The 16,409-nt window shown below is 39.0% G+C and overlaps 2 protein-coding genes across 7 annotated transcripts in view; both read right to left on the bottom strand.

The window, feature by feature from the left end:
• CDKAL1 (CDKAL1 threonylcarbamoyladenosine tRNA methylthiotransferase) overlaps window positions 1–8,622 on the bottom strand; it is a 374,946-nt gene extending 366,324 nt beyond the window's left edge. For 2 of the 3 annotated variants that reach the window (XM_002191079.7, XM_072924178.1), the window contains exons 1-4: window positions 8,513–8,622; window positions 6,823–6,860; window positions 5,090–5,256; window positions 2,090–2,202 (exon numbers count right to left, since the gene is read on the bottom strand). In XM_002191079.7, the coding sequence (XP_002191115.5) occupies window positions 2,090–2,202; window positions 5,090–5,256 (280 nt within the window). In that variant the 5' untranslated portion in view covers window positions 6,823–6,860; window positions 8,513–8,622. Of the gene's footprint in view, window positions 1–2,089; window positions 2,203–5,089; window positions 5,257–6,822; window positions 6,861–7,001; window positions 7,166–8,512 lie in introns of all 3 variants that reach the window. The other variant, XM_030265571.4, reaches the window with a different exon arrangement.
• A 4,865-nt stretch (window positions 8,623–13,487) lies between these two features.
• E2F3 (E2F transcription factor 3) overlaps window positions 13,488–16,409 on the bottom strand; it is a 42,071-nt gene continuing 39,149 nt past the window's right edge. For all 4 annotated transcript variants that reach the window (XM_030265568.4, XM_030265567.4, XM_072924177.1 and 1 more), the window contains exon 7: window positions 13,488–15,786. In XM_030265568.4, the coding sequence (XP_030121428.1) occupies window positions 15,521–15,786 (266 nt within the window). In that variant the 3' untranslated portion in view covers window positions 13,488–15,520. The remainder of the gene's footprint in view (window positions 15,787–16,409) is intronic.

Genomic DNA, 16,409 nt, shown 5'->3' with positions numbered 1-16,409 from the left:
AAACAGTGCTTGAGTCCTTCATAATGGAGCAAAAACTGAAAGTAAAGCTCACATTTTCTAAAGCCAGAACTTTATTCCAGCATCTTTTCAGGAAGTGTTGTCTCAAAAGCTTAGGAACATGTAGGAAATAGGTTAATCCAAACACTTTTAAGTAATAGCTGTCCAAGACACTGTGAAAACAGACAATCTTTCAACTTAGTATTTCTATCTTTTCCCCAAGATTATAGCAGTTTTATGTAAAACTAACAAATTCTAGCAACACAAGGATTGATTTACAAAATAGCTCTTACAAAGTATTTTCTTCTTATTTTTTGCATACCATAAACAATATTAAGTTTAATTTCAAGAAATGTTTGACATTTGGATCATTTAAGCAACAGTTACTATTACAAGTAGCTGCTTCACTGTACAGGACAAAAAGATTAAATCCCTATTTGACATCCTATCTGAACTTCCCAGATGATTAAATATAAAAAAAGCCAAACACACTTTTTAAGAATAGACTGACAAGAATTACTTAATTTCAAAAAGAAGAAACTACACTGCATAATTTCTGCCTATCACCTAGCATTCAGGCTTTTTTGTTTGTTCCATTTAATGTATGTACATACATTAACATAAACTAAATCAAGACTTAGATTTAATAATGACTAGAAACTAGCAGTCAAGTTCATGTACAAATACCAAAATGACTCTCGGACTCCTCTCCCAGCAACTGCAACTTTTATTAGGTTTTTAGTTTTCAGTTTCAGATTCGAAATGTAGACATATTTCTATTCTAATCTTATAAACAGTTAATTTTCTAAAAAGATAAGGTGTCAAAAATTTAACATAGTTCTTTCCTTCACTGCACTCCCATCTTTCCTACATCTCTCTCAGAAAAAATTCCAAAAGAACAGAACAGCCATCTCTATCTTGACAAGCCAAAAGCAGTTTCTGGAATAATATGCATTAGAACAATGAAGGTAAAGACGAATTAAATGTAAGAAAGCCATAATGAAAACATATTTGCCATCTTATACAAACAGCTGCTGCAAATAAGGGGTTTTGGATCAGCACTCCATTTGTCTGTGGAAAGAGCATACCTACTCCATACCTACTAATTTAACAATCAACTGGGTTCTCTAAAGTAGTTCAGCACTTGAATAATTTAGCATCCTATGTCTATGTAAGAAAGATCAACAGCAATAAAGGAAAATGAGATACAACTCTTTAATGGTATCATGACACGTTCAGAAAAGAAACGGTCATTCCGTGAAATCAGAAAAATGTCAGGACAGACAACTTTGTAGTCTTTCAGTATACATGTTTAGGTGCAAGACACACTTGAACTTGAATTAATTAATGAAATTTAAGTTTCTATTTTGACTAGTCAAAAGCTATACAAAAGTGTTCAGATAATACTTGTGTATTGCAACATAGTATTAATCCAACTTTTCAACTTGTCGGCATATTTTGCATTAAGGAGATGAAATGTGGTCAGCATAACCACAAGTTTGAGGGTATTTTTAGGCTTGGGGAGGCAGAACAAGATGATGGGGAGACTTTAAAGTACTTGGAAGGGAAGGAGAAATAGCATTCTCAGCTGTTGGGATGATACGGGACTGTACCTCATAATTTCCAACCTCCACCATACTGATCATCACTCCGGAAACAGGAGATCATTTACCTGGAGTAGACCACCTCTGCTCCAATGCAAACACACATATCACCAAGTAAAAACACTGCCTCTCTCCCACTTCCCCTTGGGTTCCACCAATTACAATTAAAAAACAACAATTAATATATTTCCCGTCCACTCTTATGAAAGCTTTGCAATTCAGTTTAGCAAGTAAAATGTTCAAAAATGGCACTGAATTACATCTGATGTCTGCCCTGTCAAGAAAATCTAATCATTCTGAAAGCACTCATCCTGCAATCATACTGCTTAATGCCCAGAAAACAGTTTACTTCTTCACCTTCATATCAGAAAGGATCAGAAGGGGATTTTTAAAAGCATAATTAAGACTGAAAGTATTTGATGACAGTTTGACAGCTCTGAACATTCACCCCAGAAAAACTGAATTACAGGGCTCACTCATACTGTTACCTGTAATTGTGTATCCATATGCAGCCAGCTGTCCAGCCATGTATTCACCATCCGAATTATTGTGAGAACATCCCCATGTACGAATCCAGATTTTCTGAACACCAGGAATAATGCTGTCAAGTAAAAACGAATGAGAAATGCAAGTTAAATGATGAACAGGCTTCCCCTTTAAGTCCACTGAACTGATTGAATGAACTGTAATTCTTTAAACATAAAATAAGCAGTGCAAACAGTAACAACTCCAAAACAGCTGAGGAAAAACAGTAATTATGTGATTTTAGTGTAACAGGTATTAGGCCTTGCTGGGGCAGAGTAACATAAACCACTATAGGGCTGTGTTTTGTATTTGTGACTGGAACAGTGTTAACACACGGGTGTTTCAGCTGTCAGTGAACAGTGTTTGCTTGTTTCCCACTGTGCTCCATCCCGCCACAAGCAGGCTGCAGATGGACAAGAGGTTGGGAGGAACATGAGCAGAATAGCTGACCAACAGGATAATTCATCATGTTCAGCAATAAAAGCTGTGTGGTCTTTCCAAAATAACCCCTGTTCTGAGACTGGTTGGGTACCAGTCTGCTTGTGGGAGGTGGCAAATGGCAGCTTTTGCATCACTTGGGGCTTTTCCCCGCTCCTTCCTTCACTTTATCTGTCTTCATCTCAACCCACAAGTTTTCTCACTTTTACTCTTCCAGTTCTCTCCCTTGTGGTAGAGTCAATCCACCACAACTAGCAAGAAAACAAATAGAGAAGTTTCAGCATGGAGAAGGTGCAGGAGCTGTAGGATAACAACAGAATCAGTACATTGCAGTTATGTTAAAGCAACAACAAAAACCCCAACAAAACATGTAAACACGGTAAAAAAATAATACCAAACTTAAATTCCCCAAAGTTCTCAAAATTATCATATCATGTAACAAGTAACCTTCAAGCAGCAGCACGGAAATTAGGCCACCAGCAAACAAACTGCAACCTTTTGATATTACGGCATGCATTGACTATAGCTCCCTCCACACAAGCCAGCTCTATAAATTAACTTGATGGCCTCCAGCCACACGAACAGCTGAAAGCCCCCATCCCAACCTTTCCAGGCTACAGAAGCAGCATGGCAGACAAGCAGTGTGGAGCTAGCACATACAAGGCTCCAAAAACCAACAAAAAGTTCTGTAAGAAGCTCTCATTGAAATTCCTGGGATAACTGCCAATGAGCTAAAGATGCCAGTACAAGAACACCACACATCCTGGAACACAATACTGCGCCCTGCCTACAGCTTTTTTCCCCCCTCCCTCCCCCTCCACACTTCTTTTTTAACAGACACTTCCCCTAGCTAAAAATAGAAATTTGTTGATGGAACATTAATGATCATTAACTGCAAACACAGGGTATTTAGACTTCCTGCTGTCTAAACAACACATGTTCATGTGCATTCTTGGGTACAAAACACTAAAACACAGCCTGCTAGAGAATATCTAGTACCTGAACACTTTGGGGCAGGAACTACTTGTGTAAAGTATCTACAGAGCACCAGCTCAGCTGCCCATACATTCCTGGCAGACTTTTGCATTTTTAGGGGCATGTAGATAAAAATGCATTGTTATGCTAATAAAATCTCTTTTGAACACCAGTGAAAACCCAGAATTTTATTTCTCCAGAGGAAATTAAATTTCCATACACAATTTATTTTCATCTTTATCATCTAGGGAAATTTCATCCACCAACTTCAAACCAATGTTTGAAAAAAGAAAAAAAAAAAAAGAAAAAACCCCAGATGTCAAACCTGCAGTAGAAACTATAATCAATAACTGAGTTGACCTATACTCTAATCAATTCCACTGCAGCAGAATGTTGATTCTGTTCTTATGGAAATCAGAAGTAGTAAAAATGCAAAGACACATTTCATGCTTACTGCATACTATTTCCACTGAAATAAAAAAGCAAGTTCAAAAGAAATTTTACCATGTCACTTGCAGGATGTACACACAAGAAATACGGCCTTTGCAAATCCCAGGATGCAGAAAACAGGTTTAAAGACTGAAGCAAGGATGATGAAAGGAGACTGGGTCAGAGAATACACAATTCAGCACACTGGGCATACACAAGTCCCTGGGCCCTGACAGGATGCACCCACAACAGAGACAGAGATGTACTGGAGACAGTCCAACAAAAGGCCATAAAGATCATGAAGGGACTGGAACATGCCTCATAACAGAAATGGCTCAGAGTGCTGGGACTGTTCTGCCTGGAGAAGGCTCAGGATGATCTCAAAGTATACAAATACTTGAAGGGAGAGTACAAAGAAGGCAGAGCCTCCTTTTTTTCCAGTGCTGTCTAGTGACAGGACCAAAAGCAACAGGCACAAATGAAACATGGGAGGTCCCCTCTGAGCATCAGGAAACACCTTTTTCACTCTAAGAATGACCAAGAACTGGCACAGGTTAACTCATGGAGACTGCAGAATCTCCATCTCTTTGATGGAAAAAAAACTGCCTAGTCAGAGTCCTGCCAACTGGTTCTTTGTGGCAGTGCTCAAGCATTGGGTTTGGAAAAGAGGACCTTCCAACCCCAACCCCTTCCAACCCCAACCCTTTTGCACCTCTCAGGACTTTGTTCCTATTATTCACATCAGAAGTCAAAAGGCTACTCCAGAACTGCATTTTGAAGAGCTCAGATTGTATTTAGGTAAGTAAGATTAAACAGACAATTTTTCAGAAGTCCTTTACACATAAAAGCATAACAGAAACCATTTTTCCAGACTGATTATTCCATTAATCAACATCTCAGCGATGACTGATTTCTACAGAAAATGTGTCTAGGAAAAGGAATTTGCTAAGGATTTATTATTTATTCTTTCTACATTCTATACAGAGTATTTTACTCATTTTTATCTTGTACATAGATTTTACATTAAGATATAACACAAACTTCCACCTTATTTTTAAAATCTGACAATCACATATGAGATACAAGAAAAGCACCAACACAGGGTCAACGTAAGACTTTACCTGTCACTTGGGGGCTCATCATCTGTCTGAATATTTTTCTGGGAGTTCCGTTTTCGCACTTTGGGAAAAACATTCCTTCTCACAAACTGTCGATCGTGTGGCTTCAAATCTTCTGCTGACACGATGTCTTCGATATCCTCAAGCACTGACTCACAGGCAGCAGGCATCTTCAAGAAGTGTTGGGAGAAGATTGGCATTAGGAAAGCATTTGAATACAAAACCAAAGCCTCATACCTACTGCACATTTCTCATAAAGAAAAGTCAGATAAATCTCTAAGCATATGTGCAACAAATCACACATATGAGGGATACTAAGCATATGAAAACAATCCACTACCAGAGACACTTCCTGAATGCCCTCTTCCCCCGATACCTCAAACACAGGCAGGGAGGAAGTCACAAACCATACAGATTCCTAAGGGCTTGTTAATAAATCATCTGCACCTTGTCATCTCCTAACTCCAAACCCCTTCATCTCCTCTGACACGACACATTCAAGATACAGGTATTTTTAATCATGTCAGCATCATAAGGAAATAGTGCGCTTATGTCATATGATGGATGTACTTCCACTCACATCACGGAAGAAGAACAAAAGACACAGAACACAAGTGACTGCTCCAGAGGCCATTATTGCTCTCTTATTTGTGTGTGGACACTATCCAAATATGTTTCCACAGTCCTTTTGAAAACAAACCAAACTATTCCTAGGATTCCTGATCCCACAAGCTTTTAATCTGAATTACTTAATTGACTGGGACAGTAAAATAAAAATTTATGTTCTCAGGTACAGAATGTTAAACAACTATACCTAAATAATAAAAAAACATATAGTATAATCTGGCTAGAATAATACATTAAAAGATTGCTAATAATTAATTGTATTTTCCACAAGAAACTAAATATATATGCATATGTATCTCCCAGCAGATGTAAAAATCCAGATCAGTTTTCATAAATCAAAAAAAGCAACTTGCTAGAAAAGTCCATAAAAAGAGTTACTGCTGTAACTCCTAATTAGAATGAAGTCTGAAGTACCATTGGAAACTCGGGTGCTTTACATAAACCAACAGCCTACTAAGGAAATCATACAAGGGTATTTCAGAGTTACAGGGAAAATACAACAATTTCCTAATGGCAATGAAGAACAAAAAAACAAGGCTTTAATGTATTTAAACTTATACTTCAGTAACCAAAGATTTGCTGCTGGTATAAAAACACTTCCAGATGTTGGAAATTAATTATTGAAGTACATAAGAAGTTAAACACCCATGCATTTTCTCAACATGTGTACTTCAGTCAATCTTGCAAAATATACTTCAAAATAAAACTTCATGTAAGCTGAACCATCACATATCTGCATTTAACTTAAAAAGGAACAGAATGATGTCACAAAGAGCTACTTAGGCAACTAATATTCTTCTAGGAAAAAAAAACCCAGGATCTATACAGTAATGCAGAAAAAAAACAAAAATAAACATTTGTGAAAAGTCTAGCAATAAAGAATATGAGGGAAAGGTGACATCTCTTACACTAACTTACACCACTGAGAATATGTACAAATAAAGTTATCAAATCAATATCTGGAAGGGAATAAAAAGTTTATCACTTTTGTCACTTTTTCTCTCTTACAGAAAAATATCCAATATAATGGAGCAGCTGGAAAAACAAATAAGCTTAACTTATTTAAGTAACCCACGGAAGAAAGAATACAGCCAAATTAAAATTCCTACCTTTTTAAGCAAGGTCTAAATCCTTTTGGACAGTAAACCTGGGGGGTAAGGAGGAGGAAAACAAAAAAAGACATGGCATGAACAAGCAGAACTAGCAGACAGAAAGCCACGAATTCACGTTATTGTCCAAGAAGCACTCATCCTCCCTTTGCAGAAATACATTTCTTGCTCACTCTGACCTCATGTGGACTGGGTGCACACGCTGGCTGGCTGGCAAGGTGGAAGAGTTCCCAAGTTTTCCCTGTCTCCTGAGCACAGGCACTGTTCTTTTTGTCCTTCTTCTATAGAGTTTTTTTTTGTCAAAGTCAGATGTATTTAAGTTATCTCAGACTTCCTGCAGATTCTGTCTTCAATCAGTTTAAAATTTTGAATGAAAGAAGGGAGAAAGAGTAACAGTAAATTTTAGTTCAAGTCATTCACAATATTTTTTTAAATTAAAACACTGTGAAGTTATTTTAAAACAGATTACTTGATATCTGCACTAGTTCCATATGCATGCATGAGATCTCCTTCACATGGAAAAAAAAATAAAGACGAATTCCTGCAGCTATTCTGTTAGATGGACTGAAATAAGAAGCAGTAACAAAATTAGAAGTTAATGTATTCTTCTCATACAGCCCAGCTGCACCTACAGAACTCTACATTTTTCTTTAAAAATATCTTAGTAAGCAAATAAAAAACTAGAGTTGTTTTAACATCTTGTCACACACAAAACTTCCCTTCTGCCAGTCTAGTTTGGTGACCCCTGCTCAATCTCCTCGCACAAACCAATGGCAAACTTCCATCCAGGTGGCATAGGACCGCCCTTTTCAGCTATTTACCAACAGGTGTCTCCGGTAAAGCCCCGGGATTTTATCCCCGGCCTCAAACAGAGCAGAAGAACACTGCAGCGTTAATACGCAGTGAGACCGAGTTTAAAGCATAGCATAAGTATGTATGTGTGTGCCTATACATTTGTACATATCAGAAAACGATGGAATTGCTGGCGTTGCAAGAGACCTCCAGAGCTCATCCAGCCCTGCCACGGCAGGACCACCTGGAGCAGGTTACAAGGGAGTAACTGGGGTTTTGAACGTGTCAGGAGAGGGAGACGCCACAACCACCCTGGGCAGCTTGTTCCAGTGCTCTGCCACCCTCAGCGTAAAGTTCTTCCTGTTAAAGCGAAACTTTCTGCGTTTTAGTTTACGGCCACTGCTCCTCGTCCTGTCACTGGGCGCCTGAAGAGTCTGGCACCACCTCTGAGACATTTATACACATAAAAGAGACCCCCTCTCGGTATATTGTCCAGACGAAACAGACCCAGTTTCCGCAGTCTCTCCTCGCATAAATATTCGAACAACACAGACATATAAAAACAAACAGACAAGTACGGCCCATGGGCGAGGGGCAGCCCGAACCACGCACATCCCGCAGCCCGGCTGGCTAGGTCCCCAGCCCACTGAGGATTCCCCATCCCCGCCGGCCCCAGCGGAGATTCCCGTCGGGACGTTCTTCTCCTCCTCCCGAATTTAACGCGGAGCCCCGCAAGGCCCCACAGGGGACGGGAGCATGGCGCGGGCAGGAGAAGGGGAGCTCGGCCAGACCGTCCGAGGCAGGCAGCGGAGAGAAGGACGGGAAGGTAATGGGAAGGAGGGCAGGGAAGGCGAGGGAAGGGAATGGGAAGGAGGGCAAGGAAGACCCCGGCACTCACCCGCGCCTCACCCGGCCTCCGCCATCGCGCCCCGCCCCCGGGCCTCGCGCGCGCAGCGGCGCCAGGACGGCGGCCGGCGGGGGCCATAAGAGCGCCCAGGGCGCGCCGCTGTCGCTTCGCCACTGAAAGCGCGGACTCCCGGGGCCTTGGAGTCTCACCTTGGTGTTGTTGCGTGTAATTAATATAATTCGCGCCGGTGTGACATGATGTATGTAATATTTGATATTGTTGGAAGCACACACACGTCGGCATTGGGAGTTACCCCCACATATTTGAAAACCGGTCTCTGACAAAACCTCATTTGCAAGCTAATACACGTGGCTCGCCTGGAGATGGGTCGTTCCTCGAGGTGATACAGGAACGCCCGGCGATGATCATCCAGGCAACGACCCGAGACTGGGAACCCTCCAGGCTGATCCATCTGAATGCCGCGTTCCAGTAACTACACCAGGGAGATTCATCACCACCCAGACACCAAATTGTTCAAACTCAACGCAGAGAAAAGAGACTTTATGAATATGTAGGACTTTGAATGGAAAGAAAAGGCTGATCGCCCCGAAATCCTGGCCTCGAGCAAAATATTCCCTATAAAAACCGCTTGTACCAGGAGGGTGGTGTGTGTGCATAATGGGACCCTCTGCTGTGGCTGTCTACTCTGTGACACACCCAGCACCGACCCAGGACTCAGCACTGTCCTTCTCCTTGTGGCTGGCTCAGAGAGAATTCAATCGCTATAATAAAATTCTGGGTTTTTTTATTTTTAATTCGGCGGGGTCAATTTTCATTTATAACAATTTTAATTGGAAAATATCAATTCCAGCAATACATATCCAGTTAAAGTGCTTGCGATCCTGATGTATCTGATCCAAATAGGTGATGAGCTATTCAATCCTCTTCTGGCCACAACGGGCTTTCTTCATTATTATTTGTATTTTTCATCGTTAATTTCCTCAAAATACAAAGCTAGTAGCAACTTTGCTGAATAGTATAAACTATATTGGTCAAAATATTTACTATCAGATGGCTGACGTTTCTTGCACTGTTTTCCTCCAAACTTTTCAGATTGATATTTAGTAGAGCACCAGTGTGGTAGTTGGATGGCTGAAGCTAAAGCTCTGAGCAGATTAAGGATGCAGTGTCCCTGGCGGTCAGCGTGTTGTCGAGAGTGAACATACTATGTTTGCTTTGGCTTTAATAGATACAGTTAACCTAAAACAATTATTTATATTGTATCTTTAATAGATTCTGTTTTGACGTAGTCAGCTTTGGAATGCAAAAGTCACCATTTCCCGTAGTTGCATTTCAAATGATAGGTTTCTCTTTTCAGAAGGAGTCTTAGGAACCGGTTTATTCTTTAAAAAGAATATATAGTATATATAGACTATAATCTTCAAAAGATTATAGTCTCTTTGGAACTGGAGGGAAACTGAATGAAAACCCTGGGTGTACTCCATAATAGGCCTGTTGGTCCACTCACAGATAAAACGTGGCAACTTCTAATTATGAGTATCATCTCCCTCTCCTTTTTCTTATAAACTCGTGTTTACTTTATATAATGCTTATCTGACAATGCTCACAGGAAGGAAAAAAAAAATATGTGTGAACAAAGGAACAGGAGAGATTTAAAGAGAGAACTGGGACAGAAGGAACTAAGCACTTCACTTAAATCTCTTTAAAAACAAATCATTCTGAGCAGAACTGAGCACTATTGATATCATCCTGCTCTCATGATGGAGTATTGTTGCAGTTGAAGATATATTTGCCTTCCTATTTGGTCTTTGTTCAGGCACACAAGTACTTCCCAAATATGCTTTCAGGGAGACACTGTGTGATGTGTCATTCTTTAGTTTTGGGGCATTTTTAGCCCAGGAGAGAATGGAGGAAAACATTTCAAAATGGATGGCCATGCTGATCTATTTCAGACCACCTCCTATGGAATAAGAAGTCCCTACCAGGTCCATAGTAATGTTACCATCCCCCATCAGCATTTTAACTGCTGCCTCATAAGGTCAGCAATTGTTTTCTTTTTTTCTTTTCAGTTTCCCATGTTCAAAGTATTTCACATGCAGTCCTTGAATTCATCTTCTCTCTTCTGGGAGCACTGCACTGCCCTCCCTCACAGCTGTCCCCACCAGCCAAGTGTTTCTGCTCTGGTTAAAACCCCAACTGGGCACACACCAGTGCTGGTTTATAGCTGACCAAAAGAGCAAAGCACAGCCTACAAGACATAACCAAAAATCTCCAAATGGCCAACACTGACATGCACTACTCATTAAAGGGAGGCAGTGATCTCCAAGAGCAGCTCCCAGGCAGGAATAACCTATGAATCCCATACCTAGTGACATAAATAGGCCACACTGATCAGCTCCAGCATGATCTGGCAGAGCCTTTACTTTGTCCCGCTGCCAAGAACTCATAGTAGCAAGCAGCCCTTGTGCCAGCACAGTCCTGCTGAGTCCTAGGATGTAGCCACAAATTGGAAGGCACTCTCCCAGTGCTTTGGAAGCTCACAAATCTAAATTGTTTCATAGCACATTCTCAGTAACCTGACAGCAGGTAGCACAGCAGAGAAAATGGAGCAGATAATTCCCTACTACCTCCTGATTGCAGGAAGAAAGTTTATCCATATCTACCTGGGAAAATTGCTTTTTGTGTGACAGTGGCTGGGAGTACAACTTTCAGTGCTGGCCTTCTCTGGCCAGGAAGCATACATGGTCCCTTAAGTATGCAAAGAAGAGCTTTAGATTTCATCATTTGCAAGTTGCCTGCAGATCTTAGTTCCTACTCCTCAGGGCTGGTAGACTCAAGGACACCAGGCTCAGGCTGGGTTACCAACTGAAGTTATAGGTTTTGCCAGGAGTAGGTAGCTGGAAAAAATACAAAACTACTGAGAAAGTAAAATCCAAATCTCAGCTTCAGGTCATGGTTAGCAGAAGATACATCCTTAATGAGTTTAGAGTGTCTCAACAAATATCCTTAGGGAAGGAAAATGGCCAGGGAGGTAAGGGGTCAATTTTTATATGGCAACCTTATTCTCTAATAACTAACATCAGTTCTGGGTGGAAATGGGTGGGAAAGAATTCTGGGAAAAAAAAAAAAAAAAAAAAAAGAGGATTCTTAAAAGAGATTAAAAGAGACACAAGAATTTATATCTTTTTTCCTCTATTTTTGAAATTTAGGAGAATCTGGCTGGTCATTTGTGAGCAACATTCAGCACCACTCAGAACTGGTAACAGTCCATTTTTTCCTGTTATATATATATGACACTTTCCCCCTGTCAAGTTTTAGAAAGAAAATAGTGGGTAAAGAAACTCCCAGACTTAGTAAAGTTCAAGCATTCTGATCATTGCTTAGCTGTAGAGTAATAGCCAGGCAGATCTTACTTCAGCGTGAAAAGCAGAATGGGGAGATGAATTCTACTTGTTTATGCTTTGGTTAATATCACTCCACTGACTTTGCTATACAGGCTCATGGTTCACTCAGTGTTGAGAATTGTTGGCTGCAGGAACACCAAAGACATTGTGCATTAATTGTGTTTCACACAGGGAAAAAAAAAATATATATATACTAAATTTGGTGCTTTTAAACATAAAGCTTTCATGCTACAGAAAGCACCTCACATATCTTTCATTCTTTCTACAAGAAATGTTCATGTCTGCAGCAAGACCAAGGTGCAATTTATTCCTTCAGGTATAAGTCAAGAGGAATATAGTGAGTTTCTTGTCATTCATAGGTAGATGAGTTCTTACTGTACAGGAGTGTGAACCTCTCTTTTGTTATTTATTTTTTCAAACTCCTTTCCTGTGTGTAAAGGACTAAATGGTTGCCTATCATTCAGGTCATGTTGACAGATTTTTCCAAAACCTTTTCCATCTGCTGGCAGCCAAGGAATGTAGCACATACAGGCCCCAATGAAACCCCCTTGGAACTCATACTTGTACACTGACTAATGTTGAGATACACCATACTAGTCTGGAGGAGCAGGAATAAGTATTTTAACTGGCTGATTTTTTTTATCCTGCACCTCAGCATACCCCAGGTTCACAAAGCAGATACAGAAAGCAAAAGGAAGGAGAGGGGAAGCATGAGGGGAGACATGAAAACTAGTCATCAGTAGCAGATTCTAGGGGCAAATAAAAAAGTGCTTATGGCAACTGGAAAACAGAGAAACTGAGAACAGGCCAGGGAGGTACAGCAGATATTTATTGCCACCTCTGCTTCGAAGGTAGATCAGAGAACACAGACATCTAGCCCTCAATTATTTATTAGGAATATAGAGAGGACCTTTGTAATCATCCTTTCAGTACTTCTGTGTGCAGATGTTTGAATATGTACAGGTGCACAGAGAAAGCAATAGCCTTTTCCTAGTGTGCAGGAAGTTGACAAGACACAAATGACTTGCTCAGAGGTACAACATTTAAGCAATCAACCACATGACTGTGATTTTATTATCCTCATTTATTTTTTCTTTTTTTTGCAGCTGACGAATGGCTGTGTATCTAAATAGGCACAGCACCAAAACCAGAAAAGTAAAAGTTCGTAAATATAGATCTGGCACAAGGGACTCTTGGAAGTGACCCAAGAAAACACTTCTTTTCAAAGCTACTATTAGGAAACTTCTAGAGAATTATCAATAGGCCAGTTAAGCAGATCCTCAACAATTCCTTTCATGTAATTTAATCCTACAATAACACAATTTCTATGAAGTTTGCAAGAAGTCTGTTCCTAATTCATATGAGAGGAGAGGGAATAAATAAATTTGTATAATCCCAACCTCTGGATCACCTGCTGTGTCTCTTAACATGTGTTTTATTCTTGTTTCACCCTGGCTTAAAAAAAATCACCGAACTTGTAAACATGAAACTATCTATCAAATGAGTGTTTGAACCAATAATGAAAACAGTAACAGGTTTCAAAAAGAAACAGTATGACAGGCACCAAGAGTAAGAAAAATTTCAACAGCTATATACAAATCTAAAGTCTTTAAAAAATTTCTTTTTTATTGATTCATTACCATACAAAATTTATTCAAATTACATCCATTTGAAGTGGTAAGATCACAGCTAGAGAACATGTCACCCTTTAGTAAATCTATTTACAAAACTCACCATAAAAGCTTTTTTTGTTGTTTTTTTTTCTTTTTTTACAGTATTTTACAGAGGTTTGTTTTGTTTTTTTTTTTAAACTAGCATACAATGCAAAGCTAAATTAGATTAGTATTTTGCCCACACACACTGGGACAAGTATTTAATTTGTACAAAAAAAAAAGATGGTCTGCATTAGTCTTCATTTTCTCTTCCCTCGCAAAAGTGCCCCTTTGTCTCACAAATCTTCATGCTCACACAACTTTTACTTTTCTCTTCCACAAGACGAAAACTTTAAATACTACAATTTTATTTACAGATCCACATCTAAAAAAACTCTTAAAAAATTACAAACCAGCTAGAAAATATTCTGGCAGTGTTTACAAATTAATTCTATTGTACAAAACTGCTAGATAACTAAAGTGTGAGTTGAGAACATATATCAAATTAAATACAACTGCTGAATGATCTATGCAAACATTTGTACATATAAACACACACTTAACACTGTTTAACAGTTCTTTATGTGTTGCCCTTTATACATTTGTTATATTCCAAAACCCACACAGTCATACAGTTTCCTTATTAGTACTGTGACTTCTTGCCTTTTCGTGTGTGAGCTTTCATAGCAGCAACTCAATGGTACCAGAAAACCTGCATACATAATATTCTACTACAGTACAAATAGTACTAATTTTCTGAGTATGTCAGATAAGCACAACAGTAATGCAAACAAAAAGATTATATGGGCATCATCTAATCAACATTACATTAATTTAGCCCAGAACATGGCAAAATATTTTACACTCAAGAAAAAAAAATTAAGACTTCTTAGAATTCCTCTGACGTTCAAAAAATAAATATTGGTACTATACTATACTAGCAAAGATCTTCAAAAAATAAATGCAATTCAGTTGATGTGGTACTTACAGTTATGTACTTTGGAAAAAAATTAGTTCCATTTTGCTGGCGAAGAGAATTATAAAAAGCTGTAAGCAGAGGAAGCTAACCCACTGAGATAAATATGATATATTGAACAAACAAAGCTTGGCATAAGTGTTTTCCATAGAGGGAAAAACCCACAGTGCATCTCTAGTAGGCACTTAACATGAAGCCCCACTTAGTACCACAAAAATTCTTGTACCAGTTCTAATGCACACCGGGGGCAGTAAAATTGAACTGTGCATCTTCGTTCTAGTTTAAAAAAAACAACCAACAAAAACTACTTTCACACACACACACACACACAAGCATTTTTAAAAATCTGCGATTACTACAAGAAGTGGCAGAACTTTATACTTTTCAATATCTGCAATATACACTACATTTACAGTGTATTTTCTTTTCATTAAAAGCTTTTAAGGACATAAGTATTTGACCTCATAATGAGACATATACATAGCTCAAAATGAGCATTATGACAGCAATTTAAACATTCCCACAAGTAGTTCAAGAATCCCATTCCACTCTTTCGCATTACTTCATCTTTACGTTCACTGCATGTACAATCCATGTTGTGACACTCAAAAGACATGCATTCTCTGCAGAAGGCACGACCTGAAATACTATTACAAAATTGTTATTTAGGACTAAACCAGTTCATGAAGCCCTTCCCCGTAAGCCCACTTGTCACGGTAAGCAGAGACTGTGGGAGTGTGAGGACAAAATATCTACAGTCACCTGCTTGCACCTGCTGACTCGCAAGGCACTGGAGCTCGGGGTCAAGGACAAGGCTCTGCTGTAAAAGCCTTCCGTTGTTTCTTATGGTATTATAGGGAGTATTCAATTAAAATATCAGCACTGTTCAGGAGCCTAATTTATTTAATAATGCTATTTTATGGTAAGTAGAGGACAACTCTGAATGACGGCAGGTTTTTTGATTCCATTAAAAACATATTTTAGTTACGGACAGCAATTAAGACAATCAGCTGTATATAAATTCATCCATCAGTGAAGGAAGTTTCTCTAAATCATAAGCATCAAAGAGGTCACTGATGCCTTCTTCATCCCCAAGGCTCAGCAAATAATCTTCCTGAAGCAGAGGAGGCAGCAAATTCAGAAATGGTCCTTCAAAGTTTGAGGGAATTTGGTCCTCGGTCTGCTGTAGAAGGTTGGCTGGAGAAGCCAATGGAGAGATTGTTGCCATATTTACTGAGCAGTCACCTTGTCCTGAGTTAGCAGAAGCCACTTCTGTGACAGGAGGGAGAAAAAACAAAAAGTTGTCACATTTAATCTCAGTAGAAATATCAGACACAGATCAAACAAAGTAACCACTGCATAAAGCGCCTTTCATAAAGCATTATTTCAACAATAAAAAAATGGCCTCCATATAATTTCTAGCTTGTGTTTGATGTGTTACAAAGGGCTTCTCAAAAATGATCATGTTGCTATCATCTCTGACTTTTCTATTAAAAAGTTATCTTACAAGATTTAAACAACTACATGGGGAAATAAATCAAACATAGTGAGATGCTCAATTTTCAGTGGAGTTGATAGTCAAAACAGAGAATTTTCTAGGTACCAGATGTCATCAGTGAAGCAATGTAGCTTCACATATACCCATACACACAGATTTCTGCCTCTTGTGTAGAGATGGATCTTTACTGCTACTGTCCTATTTGAAAAATTAAAAGGAACAAAATTGGTTTTTTCTTTTGGTTACATATGATATGCAAATAGGAAATTTACTTTGAACAAATGATGCAAATGAAAACTTATTTCTGACTATATCGAACAGAAATACATAGTGAAAAATTGCTACCTTAGCTTTTCACTTCTTAAAAAAATAAAGCTAAAGAAAAAGAGCTGGAAAT

This window comes from Taeniopygia guttata, chromosome 2 (genome assembly GCF_048771995.1).
Source record: "Taeniopygia guttata chromosome 2, bTaeGut7.mat, whole genome shotgun sequence".
NCBI lineage: Eukaryota > Metazoa > Chordata > Aves > Passeriformes > Estrildidae > Taeniopygia > Taeniopygia guttata.
The sequence above is the reverse complement of the archived record's forward strand: the minus strand, read 5'-3'. Positions and strand labels throughout refer to the sequence as shown.